This window comes from Panonychus citri, unplaced genomic scaffold (assembly GCF_014898815.1).
Source record: "Panonychus citri isolate SS breed McGregor unplaced genomic scaffold, ASM1489881v1 Contig00111, whole genome shotgun sequence".
NCBI classification, from domain to species: domain Eukaryota; kingdom Metazoa; phylum Arthropoda; class Arachnida; order Trombidiformes; family Tetranychidae; genus Panonychus; species Panonychus citri.
In genome coordinates, this window is record NW_026515516.1 from 528,630 (window position 1) to 544,781 (window position 16,152).

At 32.8% G+C, this 16,152-nt stretch overlaps 4 protein-coding genes across 5 annotated transcripts; 3 read left to right on the forward strand and 1 right to left on the reverse strand.

Moving 5' to 3' along the window:
- Positions 1-36: 36 nt before the first annotated feature.
- On the forward strand, positions 37-3,273 carry LOC128389899 (CCAAT/enhancer-binding protein zeta-like). Its single transcript, XM_053349545.1, has 4 exons — positions 37-139; positions 350-794; positions 878-1,731; positions 1,826-3,273. Exons 1-4 carry the CDS (start codon positions 137-139, stop codon positions 3,155-3,157), a joined length of 2,634 nt encoding a protein of 877 aa, XP_053205520.1. The 5' UTR covers positions 37-136; the 3' UTR covers positions 3,158-3,273.
- On the reverse strand, positions 3,196-3,945 carry LOC128389902 (pterin-4-alpha-carbinolamine dehydratase-like). The gene has a single exon (XM_053349554.1). It carries the CDS (start codon positions 3,826-3,828, stop codon positions 3,289-3,291), a length of 540 nt encoding a protein of 179 aa, XP_053205529.1. The 5' UTR covers positions 3,829-3,945; the 3' UTR covers positions 3,196-3,288.
- Positions 3,946-4,563: 618 nt separating this feature from the next.
- LOC128389898 (protein melted-like) lies at positions 4,564-9,536 on the forward strand. Of its 2 annotated transcripts, none has more exons than XM_053349544.1 (4): positions 4,564-5,005; positions 5,722-6,106; positions 6,178-8,482; positions 9,019-9,211. In XM_053349544.1, the coding sequence occupies exons 2-4, from the start codon at positions 5,898-5,900 to the stop codon at positions 9,058-9,060; spliced, it is 2,556 nt and encodes an 851-aa protein (XP_053205519.1). In that variant the 5' UTR covers positions 4,564-5,005; positions 5,722-5,897; the 3' UTR covers positions 9,061-9,211. The 2 variants fall into 2 exon arrangements, with proteins under 2 accessions (XP_053205519.1, XP_053205518.1); XM_053349543.1 differs by having other exon boundaries at positions 4,577-5,005; positions 9,015-9,536.
- Positions 9,537-10,084: 548 nt separating this feature from the next.
- On the forward strand, positions 10,085-15,448 carry LOC128389781 (mediator of RNA polymerase II transcription subunit 23-like). Its single transcript, XM_053349408.1, has 7 exons — positions 10,085-10,267; positions 10,385-10,632; positions 10,704-10,914; positions 10,994-11,089; positions 11,176-13,182; positions 13,284-13,454; positions 13,844-15,448. Exons 1-7 carry the CDS (start codon positions 10,202-10,204, stop codon positions 15,089-15,091), a joined length of 4,047 nt encoding a protein of 1,348 aa, XP_053205383.1. The 5' UTR covers positions 10,085-10,201; the 3' UTR covers positions 15,092-15,448.
- The last annotated feature ends 704 nt before the right edge of the window (positions 15,449-16,152 follow it).

Consider the following 16,152-nt stretch of genomic DNA (forward strand, 5'->3'; position numbering starts at 1 on the left):
TTGGAGTTAATAGAATTTCCAATAGATGGCAGCACATCGATTCGAAACACGTTTTGAATTTTTTTTTTCTCTTCACATGTTTTGTCATTTAATTGTTTTCTTTTAATTGTTGTTAATTTATTGATTCTTTGAAATTATGGTGAGTAAATTGTTGCGTTTAATTTGTACGCGCTAGTTGGTTGAATAGAGATTGAGGTGTTTCGGTTGGATTGTTGACTGTGGAATTGTGGTTTTGATTTTTTCTTCTTCTTTTCTGTGTCTTGGAATTTTTTGTTGTTTTCTTTTGATTTTTGTTATTTGATTTGTTTTATTTTTCTAATTTTATTTTTGTTTTGTCTTTGGGTTTTAGGTTCGAACAAAGTTTGAGGAGGTTCAAGAGACCAAGGAACAGTTGTTGATTCCTACTGATAAAAAATGGTGGAGTTTAAGGCCCGATTTTTCTGCGAATAAAAATAGTACCGCCGTTATTTCGGATGTTGGTAAATTGCGAGAAGAAGCTGAATATTTAATGAGAATTGAGCGAAAAAAATATGTCGCTTATAAACAAGCCACAGATAAATCTGACTTTAATTGGATCAATTCGGTTCTCACTGGTGGTACCTTTGCCGATAGATTGTCAGCCAATACTTTGTTGATTCAAGATTCACCGGTTCATAATTTATTCTCTTTGCATAAGTTGATTGATATTGTTAATTCTAAAGGAATTAGGGAATGTTTAATGGCCTCAGATAATTTAAAGGATCTTTTTATCGGTAATCTGTTGTTGAAAGATAAAAAGATGAAACCGTTTAAAGGTGAGAAATTTTCAATGCAAATGAACGAATACAATAGAAATAATTTTGTTTAATTCTCTTTTTTTTCTTTGTTTCCAAAACAGAATTAATCGCTTATTTGCCACCCAAAGATGGTCCACTTAGGAATAAATTGCTGATTCTTTTCTACTTTGAAGATCAATTGTTGACTGAATATAAACGATTCCTTGATATTTTGGCCAAAATTTCAATAGATGGAAATGATTCCGTTAAAAGTAAAGCAGTTAACGTTATGTGGGAATTACTCTGTCAAAGACCTGAACAGGAATCATTCATATTAGAGAAATTGGTTAATAAACTTGGAGATCCAGTTCCTAAAAGAGCTGCTCATGTAGCTAAATTACTTGGGAAATTAGTTAATCAACATCATCCGAAAATGAAAGAGACCGTTGTTAAAGAGGTTGAATTGTTATTATTCCGTCAACATATTCCAGAATTGGCTCAATTTTATGGACTTTGTTTTCTAAGTCAAATTTTATTAGAGCCCAGGGACAAAGAATTAGCCAGTCGAATGGTGAACATTTATTTCAATTTTTTCGACTCAGCAACAAAAAAGACAAACAAAGATGTTAAAAATAGAATGATGAATGTTTTAATTACTGGACTTACAAGAGCATCTCCTTATGCGACAATGGAAGCGGAAATATTGGAGAAACGTTTAGAATCTTTTTACAAAGTAATTCATTTAGTTAATCAGAATACTGCTGTTCAAGGGATGGTGTTAATCTTTAATTTAATGGAAACCAAAGAGTCCGGACTAATTAGTGATCGACTATACACTTTACTCTATCGAAGTCTACTCGAGATTAACATGGAAACTTGTACGAGGCGAGCTCTTTATCTCAACTTATTGTTCAAAGCAATGAAAAGAGATTCGATTCCTCACCGAGTTAAAGCATTTCTCAAGCGACTTTTACAGGTCAGTTGACTACAATTCCATTTATTTTAAATTCTGTTTTGGTAACATATCTAATTAGTATTAATTTTTTATTCAAATTCTATTATATTGACAGATTGCTCTTTACCAACCACCTTCAATCGTTTGTGCGATTATGGTTTTATTGTCTTCGTTGGTGAAGTCCAAGCCTGAATTATTGTCGACATTTAAACCTGCACGAGTCGCAACCATTTGTGATGAGCAAGATGAAGATGAAAAATATGAGGATATTGAATTAGATGAAGAAGAGGAAGAGAAAATTTTGAAAAAACAAAAAGGTAAACAGAATAGTAAAGTTAAAAAAGGAAAAGATTCAAAGAAAAATTCTACCAAGGAAAAGGAGGTTAAAAAAATGACCAAAGAGGATGATGAGGCCAAAAAAGCGTCAACTTCTTGGGTTCATAATGCAAATTTGAAGAAAGATCAAGAATCTTCTGGTGATTATGATTTAATGGCAAGAAATCCGTTGTTTGCAAATACCAAGTTCTCCGTTAATTGGGAATTGACTTTATTGCGACATCATTTCCATCCTTCAGCTAATATGTTTGCCCAGAAAACGATTGATGGTGAAAGTATCGATTATGATGGTGATCCTTTGCAAGATTTTACATTAAAACGTTTCATCGATCGATTTGTTTTCCGTAATCCAAAGAAAATAAATCGACAACAAGCCGCTCAATCATCTAAAAGTACATTGTTCGCCCGATTAAACAACAGCGTGGTAACACCGATCCAAGAACTGTCAAAATCAAACAAAACAAGTGTACCATTGGAGGAACAATTTATTTACGATTATTTGGTTCAAAAGAATAAAGAAATCGAAGATCGAGAGAAAGATGATGACAATGAAAGTGTTGCAAGTGAGGATTTCGAGCGACTTTTACGAAAAATCGAACCGAACCTGGATAATGATGACGATTTCATGAAGGTGAAAAAGGATAAACGTAAAGGAGGTGATGATGAAAGTGGAACTGATGATTCAGATGATGACATGTTCAGCGATGATGATTTCGATATCGATTCGGATGATGATTATTATCGTGAAGCTTTCGATGGTGTTGATGAAGATCTTGCTAATGCTCAATATGATGATAAAACAACTTTCCTATCAGATGATGATGTTGAAGAGGTTGATAGTGATTTAGAAATTGGTGAAAGTGATGAAGAGGACATGGAAACATCAAGATTTAAACGAAGAGGTCGAGATAAAAATCTTGTCAATCTATTTGCTGCTGCGGATAAATTTTCACACCTTTTAGAAGGTAAAGAATCAGATGATGAAAAGAAAAATGGTTCCGATGATGAAGATGATAATGGAAATAATAGAAAACGAGGAAAACGTAAACCACCAAGTAAAAGGAGCAACAATCAAAAAGGAAAAATGAATCGGCAAAAGAGACGACGATAGAATCATCATCATCGCATCACAATAAATTTAATTCTAAGTTTTGTTTCTTTTTCTAAAATCCACGTGTAAATTTATTATTTGTTAATACACTTGAGTAAAGAAAACACCACAATTAAGCTCTAATTGTTGTTCTATTTGTTAATTGTTGACCAAACTTGATCAATATACTTGGCCAATTTGATGTCTTTCTCGGAAAGACCACCAACATCATGGGTTGAGAGTAGAATGTTCAATTTATTGTAACAATTAAACCATTCGGGATGATGGTTCATCTTTTCAGCTTTCAAAGCAATCGAAGTCATGAATCCAAAGGCTTGAATGAAATCTTTGAAAATCAATTCCTTTCTAATTGCATCTCGACCAGAATTATCCATCACCCATCCATCCTGAAGTAGAGGTTTCAACAGCTGATCTCGCTCTTCACTGGTCAATCCTTTTGGAGACATTTTCTTACTATTATTCTTGATTTTATCAGCTAATTGATTAGTTACTGATGATGATGAAGATTGGGAAGAAGATGAATCACAATTAAACAAAATTCTATTTGAAGAAAATTTTCTATTCAATGAAAAATCACCAACAAAATGAGAGACACAATTGGTTAAGTGAACGTTTGAAGGAATCAATTGTTTCTGATAAAGAAAAAGATTAGAAAACAATCTGATTGTCATTTGATGGAAATTAAACACTAATTAGAGTAGAAATTATCAAGATGAAGTAAATTAAACACTCCAAGTTATTGCAATCAATTTAATCTTCAAGAGAGAAAAAGAAAAATTCAATTGAAGGAACATATGATTTCCAATGTAAACAAAGTGAGTTTTTCTTTTTTCTTCAAAATTGTTACAATTCAATTTTCGAGGTTTTTATGAATTTAGAATTTAGAATTATTTTCAATGGATTAATATTATTCGCGTTTCTCTTATTATTAACTCTTATCAATAACTGATTAGCTTGATTGGCGATCAGCAATTTGATAATTTCTTGATAAAATACTTTTTTTTTCTTAAAATTAATCAAAAATCTAATCATTTTCTGAATCTCTCTGTCTTCAAATCTCATTGACATTTAGATTCTTGGACTAATTATATTAAATTCATTCCTTTTTTTGACTGTTAATTGTTCTACTAATTAATGTGTAATATTTGCAAGTGATCACATTCATCAATTTTTTATTCCATCATTTTAATTGTGATCATAAACCTCGATGAACAATTAACGTTCATTTATTTTTACTGATGTTTTGTTTATCATAACCAAATTTTCACAATTGACCAATGCTCATTTTTTTGTATCTGATGAACTTTCTGAGTGACAATTCAATTTTCGAGGTTTTCTTTTCATTTCTCCAATCAAATGCCTGAGGATAAATCTTGCAACTTAAATTCATATTAATACTTCATCTTCTTCTCTTCATCATCATCCCTTTCTCTTCCATCCTCTTCTAAATTTCTCTTTCTTTTTTCTCTTTCTTTCTGTTTCTCTTTCAACCGGATTGACGACTTATCAACTTGCAAGGTTTTCGCTTTTTCTTCATCTTTTTTTCTTCTTCTTCTTCTCTGGTTGTTTGTTGACATGGTTGTTAAACTTTTCTATTAAAAATTCACCTTAATCAGTTAATCATGTTTCCATATCACCTAATCCACCCTCTGATACTGTTAATTTAATTGTTTCCAATTTCTATTCTCCCTCTCTCTCTCTCTCTCTCTTTTGGAATTATCTTTTTCCAATCAACTGTTGTTTACTTTTCAGTGTCTACAGTTTGTTGATTGATTTTCAACTGTTTTTCCTTTTTGTTTGTGAATTTTTCTTAAATTAATTGTGAGAATTTGTTTCATGTGGTAAAAGGTGTGTTCATTTAAATTCCAAATCAATTTTTCTCCCATTATTCTTGATCATTCATCACCTTAATCTCCAATTAATCTTGAAACTCCTTCCCAATGGGTTACCTTTTTTTCTGGTACAAGTTCAACTTTACCTTAACCACTTGTTGCCCTTTTATCAGCTGAACCTTTTTCCATTCACTACCCTTTGACTTTTCATTTTTCTTTTAATTTTCTATCATCATCATCTTCTTCTTCTTCTTCATCATCTTCTCCATTGATACCTGGTTAATCTTCTCCATCATTCTGATCGTTTTCTTCTTACGCCTTTTTCTTACTTTCATTTTCTTGGTTTTCTTTTTCCACTGTGAGAGACTTTCCTTTAGATAGAAGAAAAAATTTCTTAACCATTTCATGTTTTCTCATCATTCATCTCCTCTCTCTCTCTCTCATTTTCTTTCTAATCCCTTCATCATCTTCATCATCATCATCATCGTATCGTCCGCATCCAACTACATGTTATTTGTTCATATTTAGTGTAAATCATTTTAATCGGTTCTGAGTAAAAGTTAAAATTAGCTGAATATTTGGAAACTTTTTCCATCTTAATGTCTTCCTTTTTTTGTTTCTGATTTCATTCATCATGATTTTCCAATTTCTTCATCATGATTAACCATCATTGAAACTTATTCTCTCATTGTCTTCTAATGAACTTTCATTTTTTTTTTCATTCATTCACAGTTCCATTATAATCCATCCTCCGATTCATCTTTTGTTTGTCATTCTCATAAACTAACTATGGGTTAGTATTTGTGGACATTGGAATCTCATTTTTTTTTCTTTGACAAAACGGACAATCAATCACAAATTTCTCTTCACCTCAATTAACTCAATCTCCAATAATCATCGCTAATAACATGCATCAACTATTCGTTGAGGTGTTAACCAAACGGGATCTCTCTCGAGCTGGTGATCTTTTCTCAATTGAAGATAAAAGCATCGTACCTGATTTATCAGTTCTAATCAATGAGATTCAAAGGATTTCCAGTTCCAGAGATTTTAACAAAGTTAACAACGATCAAAGTGTTATCGAAATATGTTTAGCTCGAATTACATCTGCAATTAGGTTAGTTAATTAGTCACTTTATCCTTGTTGCTATTAGCAATTCAAATGTTTCTCTCTTTCTCTCCATCCAGAGATTCAGGTACCATTGAAGAACATGCTCCAGCCTTGGTTTCCCTGTTGGAATCATGTCTCTCCCATGACCTTAAGCCAAATAAAAAGGACGAGGATCCACCTCATGCCAAAATAGCTTCCGATGTTGTCTCTTGTATTTTTCTTAATCACACCAAGAAATCGCTTATGCGAATCGCTGTTCCCGTGGCCATTAAGCTTCTCCATCGAGGTAACAAAGAGTTGAGCCGAAATTTATCAAGTTATCTTTCTCTTGCTGCCATTAATAATTCTGAGGTACTTTCACCTCACATTCAACCAATTATCGATTCAATTATTGGTGGTAATTATTCACTGGTTCGAGTTTTACCCAAAATCTATTCCGTTAACAAGGAACCCATTCACGATCATGTGATGGCTCTTGTCTCTCTTTTACCTCAATGTGATACACCTGAGAAACTTTCGCTTCTTCACCTTTTCGCACTCATCTCGAAAAATAAACCCTCCATCTTGGAATCTAATTTACCACAATTTAGTGAGTGTTTAGCTCAATCGCAAACAGCTTATCAAACGTTACAAATTTTCCTTGACATGGCCAATGTTGACCCTCGACCTTTCGTTGAATATGTTGGCCAGGTTATCGCTGCTTGCGAATTACAAAGTGGAATGTTATCAATTGCGGCACAATTCTTGGGTATTATCGGTAAACAGGATATCGAACAAGCTTGTGATTGTGTTCGTTTTCTTACCTCGCAATTATCTCGATCCGATTTATCAACAACCATTACACTTTTACGAGAAATCAAGTCGATTGTTGAAGTTTTCCCTACCTTGATACCATCATTTCTGAATCAAATTCTAGTACAAACCGAAAATAGTACCTCAGCCACTGTTCAAATTTACCTTCAACAATTGAATACTCTTAATCAACAGGTAACCTCTTCCAATGCCATCACCGTAGTTCGTGTTAATTGTGATAACAATTTAAAAGTTTCACCAGTAGGGTTAGGAGGAAACACTGGAAGCAATCAGTTAACCACTACCACTGGTTTGACTGATTCCCAAATATCAACTTCATCTTCTTCCGCTCATCATCACCATCAACCTCGTTCAAAAGGAATCTATTCATTCTCATCCAATGCTCCCTCTTTCCATCATCGTAGTGTCCCCAGGTCATCAAATCTTCACGGTATCTCATCAATTTCATCTTCCTCATCAACTGGACAATCTCATTCACTTCATCAGCACCACCATCAACCACAACATAGTAGTATCTTCAGCCACTCTGGACATCCTCATTCGTCGACTTCATCGACAAACGGCTTCTATCGATCCATGACTACCCTTGGACTTCCCAGTTACTCTTCCCGACATCAGGTCAATCGTAGGTCAATCGAGAGCATAATGGCCGGAACGACAGCGTCAAGCTCACAGAAAAGTGCCTCATCGTCTTATCTTCTTGCTCTCCAAGAAAAGGAATCAGCCGCTGCCGCTGCATCCAAATCAAAAACTGTCGCCACTTCCGTTGACTCTCAACTTCAAGGTACCAATGCGGTTTTCTCGTCAACCTCTTCTTCTCATTATAATATTGAAAATTCCCGTCTAGAGGGTATTTCAAACAGTTTAAACTCTAAACTCAGGTCAACCTCATCAGGTGAACATCTTAAACAAAGTCGAACCTCTCTTCTTGAACCTTATCCCATGAGAGACGCTGTTCAACATTTTTGCGAGAAACACATCGATAAGATCAAAGCTTATATGCAGAAAATTTCAGTCAAGATTCCGTTACCCGTTAAATGTACCATAGAGGAAAAGAAGGCCAAAAAACTTGCCAAATTACATTTCGTTTGTCAAGGTAAAGGAACCAATTGTTTGTACAGTAAAACCTTTTTCACCATGAAAACCCGAAACGCACGAATATGGATTCACTTAATGTTTCTAGCACTTCAGGCCAAAGCACCGACAGCCTTGTGTACCAATGAGGCTTCCGTTAATGCATTGAAAAATTGTTGGGACACCTTGAAAGCGGATAATAAAACTTTCCTCACCTTGGTGACCTCATCTTTCCCTGCGACCAAAGATCAGGATCTTTTAATGAACGAACTTCGATCTTCCCGATATTTTGATGTTTTCGAGTTCAACGCTCTCAATAATATCTGGGGTTGTTTTCTCTGTAATCATCCAGATCGTGCTACCGAATTTTTGCAAAATTCTGAGCCCGTTATCCAAGGCCAATTGAAAGAAAAGAAAGGAAAATGGAAACTTTTCCGTCGATGGCGAACTCATTATTTCACCTTATCGGGACTTCATTTATCTTACAGAGAATCGGTCGGTCTTTAAATTAATTAAATTCTTACTCTCGTTTCTTAAATTGCTTCCCTGATTCTTGGTGGAACTTTTTGTCTTCGTTATTCTTGTATTGTCTTAATGGCGAAAAGTTTAGTCATCCAGAATGATTAATCTTCCATTAAGTTTTATTCCAACAGAGATTCAATTGTTTGATTGTTTTCTAACTTTTAATTTCTCAGATTTCTAAATTGTTATTATCTCTCCGATTGTGATACTCATCAAATCTTCATCAATGCATTGAAAAGAGAGAGGAAAAAAATCATCATCATTAGAATTGTTCAGATCTCTGAAAGTAATTATATTAATTACTTTTCTTTCAACAATTTATTTTCTTATAATGTTTTTAATTTACTTTCTATTGAATCACTTAATTAATTTTATCTTTCAAATAGGTAATCAAATACATTAACCAGATTGTGAAGCAATTTAAGAAAATGAGAATTGGGAGAAAAAAAGTTAACTGTGATAATTATTGATTTTATCTAATTGAAATTTATACTTTTTCCTCTAGAAAGACACCAAAGAAACTCAGCCGATCGAAATCGGGGAAATATTAAGCGTCAAGGCGATTCCCAGTTCCAAAGGACGAACCATTCCCAAAGCGTTTGAAATTTTCACCAACGAGGATAAAACTTATGTCCTGAAGGCAAAAAATAGTCTCAATAATGAACAATGGGTTCAATGTTTATCCATAGCAATGGCACATTCGCAGGCAAAGGATACAAACGGTTGAACAATTAACCATAATCACCTTTGAGAGGATAATCAAAATAAAAGAATCAAATTGAACGATGAAAATCAAATCAATAATCAACTAATAATAACAGTGATTGTTTGTAAACATCATCAGCTGATTGCATTTGTTTATTATGTGAAAAAAAAACATGATAATAATCATGATTATCATTGATTATCCAATATTTATGTATTTTATTGGATGGATGCAACAATCAACAATTAATGCTAATGAATTACAACCATACAATTAAGCTAATCTTTTCTTGAGTATATGCAATGAATTACAAGAATATGATTAATCTTATTGTTTTTTTGCGACAATTAATCTACTATCTAAATGTTATCTATTTTGATTCTGTTGAAATCTATTTTTCCCTGAAATTTGATTCACATGATAATTAAGTATTTTTGTAACAATTAGAGAGATGAAAAGAGAGTGGAAACTAATGTTTAATTGTAACAATTAATCAATTTTCTCTCTTTCACTCTTTATATTTCTCTTTTATATTTTTCCAATTCTCTCCTAACAATTAACAACCTATTTAAATTACTTTCTCATGTTTGTAAAATATTTGGATAATTGTTAAAATCTAATTGACTTTTTATTGAATTACAACTGAATTAAATTTGTACCCAAAGTATTAACATTTTGATTATAATGAAAAATGGCCAGACCACAAGTTCATCCCATTAACGAAAACATTAAGAACTTAATTCTCGAATAATTGACAAAGATTAACATTGAACAATTAACTAATTGTGTCAACTTTTTGAAGAAAAAAACCGGCCTACAATATTTAATTAGAATACGATCCCTATGAGTTTTTGGAAATTTTTTCAAATTTATTTTTCAACTTGTGTATTCAATTGTTTTGTATTTGATTTTGATTAATTAATTGATTTAGTTTAGTCGGTGAAGATAATTTATGATTGGGTTTTGATTAGTTTAACTCTTTGGCCATGGGAACTCCTATGGAAATTTCTTCAACCACTCCTGATGTTCATGGTTTCATTGATTTGGTTTTGGTGAGTTTTCCTTGGCTTTTTTTTTGTGTTTTACTTTCAAACACTTGAGATTTTTTAATTGGTCATTAATTTTGATTGTTTTTTTTCTTGTTCTTTTTGCCATTTGAAACATTCTAGAAAACCGAATCACTGGAATCAACATTTGCGGGTTTCATTATTGAATCAACTGTTAACAATGAGTTGAAGATGAAAAGCTATGAAGAGAAAATGACTTCTCTAGTTATAGAATTGGATTCTCCGGAAAAGATTGAGTTCATGTTACGAGATTATATCAATGAAACTGCTTCGATTCCTAATGTGAATAAAGTTAAATTGTTACTTGGCATGTTGGAATTTGCTATCAATAATCATCTACTACCTGCCAAGTAAGTTTCTATTCTCTTGGATAATTTGATCAAATTCTAAAATCATTTTCTATTTTTCTTTCTTTTTCCAGAGCGGTTTGTGAGGCTATTCTTAATTCTAAGCATTTACATATTGGGAAGCAAATCTTTTTCTGTGAATCGTTTGAATTAATTCATCGGATAGTTTCTCATGTAGACTATAAAGGTGTCAGAGACATCATAAAGTTCATGATTGAGAAAATGCATACAATCCCTATCGATGCAAATATTGCTATTCTACCGCAACTTGATGTTATGAGAAAGGTTAGTAACTCATTTCTTAAGAAACATGGACCAGCAAATTCTAATTATTCTTATTTCAATTAATTCTTTCTTCTACCAGGTTCTCGACTATACTCTAAATCGCAATTCTTCACTTTTACCTGCTTATTTGGCTTTCGATGAGATTCAAAAAAAGTCTGACAAATGGATGCATTGGGTTCGTAAGGCTTTAGACTTTCTTTCTTTTGAAAATTATTCTATTTTGTTTTATTATAATTATTTCTTGTTTTCTCAATTTTCCAGAAATTCGCTGATTTGATCTCATTTTACGTGGAAAGTTTCCGTCCAGTTGCTCAAATTGTTTCCATTATCGGTCGATCCAAACTTTTACCTATTGTTGGCTATTCGTCGACACTCAATCAATCCTGGCAACTAAATCCAGTCTCGGCGAAATTTCAACTTAAAGGACTTTTACCTTACAGTAAAGAGCTAACCGAACCTCAGACCAGCATATTGAAGTATGTTCTTGAACAGCCTTATTCTCGGGATATGATTTACTTTATGTTAAGTTTAACAAGTAAAGCTAAATCTCGATGTCCCATTTTGGAGGAGCAGTTAATTTCATTGATTGTCATGGCCATGGAAAAATCTGAATCTGAACAATTGACCGCCGATGGTACTGATAGTGCTAGTCAAACATTATGCTTATGGCAAATACTTTCCTGTCATTTGATTACCTTTATTATTTTAAATCACATCAGTTTCCCTCAATTGGTTCGTACATTAACCGATCTATTGGCGGCTAGAAATTTAAGAAAAGGTCGTGATCATTTAATGTGGGTTCTTCTTCAATATATCTCTGGATCAATTCAGAAAACACCATTAGTTGATTTTCTACCCTTTCTCAAACTTCACGATTTACTTTATCCAGAGAAAGATCCTCTCCCGGTTCCCGATATCACCAAGTCTATAAGTACTCATGGTTTTGCCATTTCCTCCATTTGGGTTAGTTTAATCAAAAAAGCGGAAAGTGATCCTCAAAAATTAACTAGACCAATACCCAATTGTCTTAAATTGCACATTGAATTCCTTCAACAAGCCATTTTGTCCAACAATTTAGCGGCAAGTTTAGGTGCTGACTTTAAGATTCCCGTTATTTGCAATGCTTATTCAACCGTCTCAGAAAACTCTACTCGGACAATGACCATCATGATTGATTCAATCAAATCAAATTCTAGAAGTGGAGGATCAAACAATGGCCAAGTCGCAATGACACCGCTTTCGGTAGCCTTATTGGACTCGATAACTTTACACACCAAGATGAGTTTGATACATTCAATTGTGAACATTATCACCAGAGCAGTTAACAGTAAAGATGCTTCAGCAATCTCACCCGCCTTAGCGGAAACTTATGCTCGATTATTGATTTACATTGAACTTGAAACACTCGGTATTAAAGGTTTCATTCAAGGATTAATACCAAATGTGATTAAAATGCAATGTTGGGGTGTCTTAAATATCCTACTGGAAATGTTTATCCATCGATTACACCATATTTCCGCACCCTATCGAGTACAATTTCTAAACCAACTTCACCATTTAGCTAATTTACCTCACAGCAATCAAATTCAACTAAATTCATGCATGGAAAGTACTGCTCTTAAATTGATCATGGGATTTACATCAACTGAAGTTCTTCTTATAACTCAACTTAATCGCTATCAAAATGAACCCAAGATCAGGATATCCCCTGATTCTGAAGAGTTGAACAAAGTTTTAATTCTAACATTGGCTCGAGCCATCCATGTAACGGGTTGTGATTCTCTTGTCGAATGGTGTAAAGAATTACTTGCTAATATAATGCAAAGTACTCCACTTAACTGGTCAAGTTGTACACTTAAATGTTTCCCTCCGGCGATTACTGAATATTATCAAAAGTTTACCACCGTCAAGGAAGATAAAGACACACTGAAACAATCAGTTGAAGAGGAATATCGTAAATGGATAACCATGTCCAATGAGAATGATATTGTTCAACATTTCTCAATACAAGGAACAACTCCAGTCTTTTTATGTCTTTTATGGAAAATGTTACTCGAAAATGATCGAATCAATCCAATTGCGTACAAAATTCTGGACAGAATTGGAGCCAAATCTTTATCAGCCCAACTCAGAGTCTTAGCCGATTTTCTTGTCTACGAATTTTCAAATCTCTGTGGTCAACACAATTGCACCAAATATGTCGATAAACTAAACGATCTTATCTGGAAAAGTCACATTATAACATTGGATAGATTTTTATTGTGTTTGGTAAAGTTTTTTGGCGAAATTTTTTTTTTTAAATTGCTCAAATTTAAATTCTAATTGTTTCTTCTCTAATAATTTGTTCTCATCTCTTTCTCTTTCCATAGACTTTACGAGCATACGAAGGAAATGAAGCTCAAGTTTCTCTTTTTATCATTCAAATGTTATTGTTGAAAACAAGTGATTTCCCTAATCGAGTTGCTGATTTTGTCAGGGAAATGTCACCAGAACATTGGAAACAAAATAATTGGCATGAGAAACATATCGCTTTACATAGAGTAAGTAATCTGATTGTTTACCAATTAATGTTAATCAACTAATCAATACATTAACATGGATTAACCTTTTATCGGATTTAAAATAAGTCTCTTTTTTTCATAAGACTAAAAGTGTTTATTTTGGTTTAGATCATGTTAAAACTTTGCCTACTAATCTCCTTCCAATTTTCGCCTTTAACTATTGTTTAAAACTTTCTCAAGTAATTAACAATTAACTGGCCTTTTATTTTGTACTCTCACTTTATTATATCGGCTCAAATTATATATGTATTTCTGAAAATTTGAGAACGTATAATTTAACTTATTTAACTATTAAGTTTATTTACATTTTCAATTTACTGATATTTGTTATAATTTATTTTTTTCTCTCTCTTTCTCTCCTTAATTAGAAATATCCTGAAAAGTTTTACTTTGAAGGTCTCGCTGATATAAGTGGACAGAATATGCAACATTCTTACTTACCAACTTATTTTAGTAACATTTGCCTTCGATTTCTTCCTGTTCTCGATTTGATTACCCATCGTTACCTTGAATTACCAACGGGATCACTTCAAAGTCCACTCATTGATACTTTACTCGAAAAATATGGTTGCCTGTACAAATTTCATGATAGACCGATAACTTATCTTTATGATACACTTCATTACTATGAGCATAAGCTTCGAGAGAGGCCAGCACTCCGTCGGAAACTTGTATCAATTGTAATTGGTGCATTTAGAGATATTAAACCAAAAGATTGGTCAGTTACCGAAGCTTATCTTAACTATATGAGACGTCCAAATGAGGATGTAGCTTGGACTCCCGATTTAGATTATTATTTCAAGTTAATCAGCAGGTTGGTTGATACTTTCCAAGGTAAATCTCCTTTCCCTCAAGTTGACTGGCGGTTCAATGAGTTTACAAATTGTGGTGTTCACGCTCTTCATATTACCTGTATTGAACTGATGGCACTTCCAGTGGCAGCTGATGTTGTTGCAAACAATTTAATTGATCTTGTGGTTGTTGATCATAAATATATTCCTCGAAATGCTATTGAACATTGGAACAATGCAATTGGTATTGTGTTGACCGCTCTCCCTGAGCCCTATTGGTCTGTTCTCAATGATCGTATCATCTCAATGATGGATAATCCACTTTTAGCTTATTCTCCTCATTCTGAACCTTTCCATCTGATGAACTTTTCCGGTAGCCATAGGTCAATGTCAGAAATGCAGCCAAGCTACTTGATTGCCTTGAGCCATTCATTTTTCCATCATGCATCAATCGGTCAAATTACACCGATACCCCAATTTTTACGTGAACGAGTTAAACCAGTGATTAAAACGGAAGAGCAGTTACTTTTTATCATGCACATTGTTTGCCCATTTTTACAGCGACTTTGGGCTGAACGGACACGTAAAGCAATGGAAATTACCATTGAATTATATTCACTTCTTGAAACTATTGATAATGAGAAATTATGTCCCAATCTCCGTTTCATGGATCCTATTTCTGACCTTTTGTATCACATGAAATATCAAATTACTGGTGATATAGTTAAAAACGATATCGAAGGTAAAATTCGTAATCTAAGGCCAGCATTACAAAAGCGACTTCGTTTTATTACCCATCTTAACATTGAACCAAATGCAACATAACCCTCATTCCATTATCTATTATAATTATCATCAAATTGTCACAATTTGTTGTCCAAATCACCGTCAAAATATTAATAACCATCAACAAACATCAACAACAGACAACAACAAGTAAACAAACATAAACAACTCAAATGTACATAGTAAACAATTGTAAATGTAAACAATTCCTATTGTAATTTATATTAATCGTACAGTGAACATTTTTGAAATACTATTTATATCAAAGGAAGGAGAAAACAATCAACATTGATTCAAATTATATTGATTGATTGATTTTATCATCAGTTAATCTACTATGAAACAATTAATGTAGACGATAAAGTTGATAATTAACAACGTAACAAATTATGATAATATTTTTGCTCAACTTTTACTAACTTTGTATTGTAGTATTTAAATTGTTGTAATTACGATTGAATCTCTTATTTTCATCCTTCGGACAATTAACTTGATGAGCAATTTCACTGACCCATTTAAATTTAAAAACTACTTTGATTACATTTTCACAATTAATTAGCATTTAAATTTGAAGTTCAACCAGAGCATCAAATTGTAATAATCAAGAGAAACATAAAAAATTGGAAACAAATATCAAAATTAACTCAAGTTGCTCTCTAAATAATAATAAGAAGAGGAAAAGTTTTGTTTACAATTAACAAATGAAAAAACTAATCGACAATCAACTAACTATTGAGCTTTTTTTTTACTCTCCATCAATCAAGTAATCAATTAATTGTCTATGGATAAGCTAATCAAGGTAACATGATCAACACATTGACCTAATTGAAGTTTAAAGTAAAATCTTAGTAATTAAATTGAGAAACAATTTCCGTTCTCAAGTAATTAAAAAGCTTAAATTGTTTATTCGTTAACGATTAACCTTTATACTCAATTATTAATTTCTTATTAATTTCTGAATCTTATTTTCAGGTCAATGTCCGTTCCGATTATTTTGGACTATTAAATTTTACTGTATTTTTATATGTGAACACTTTTGCGTTAATTGTTGGTAATATTTTTAAATCTCTACTTTAATTGCGATCTGAAATTAACAGTTA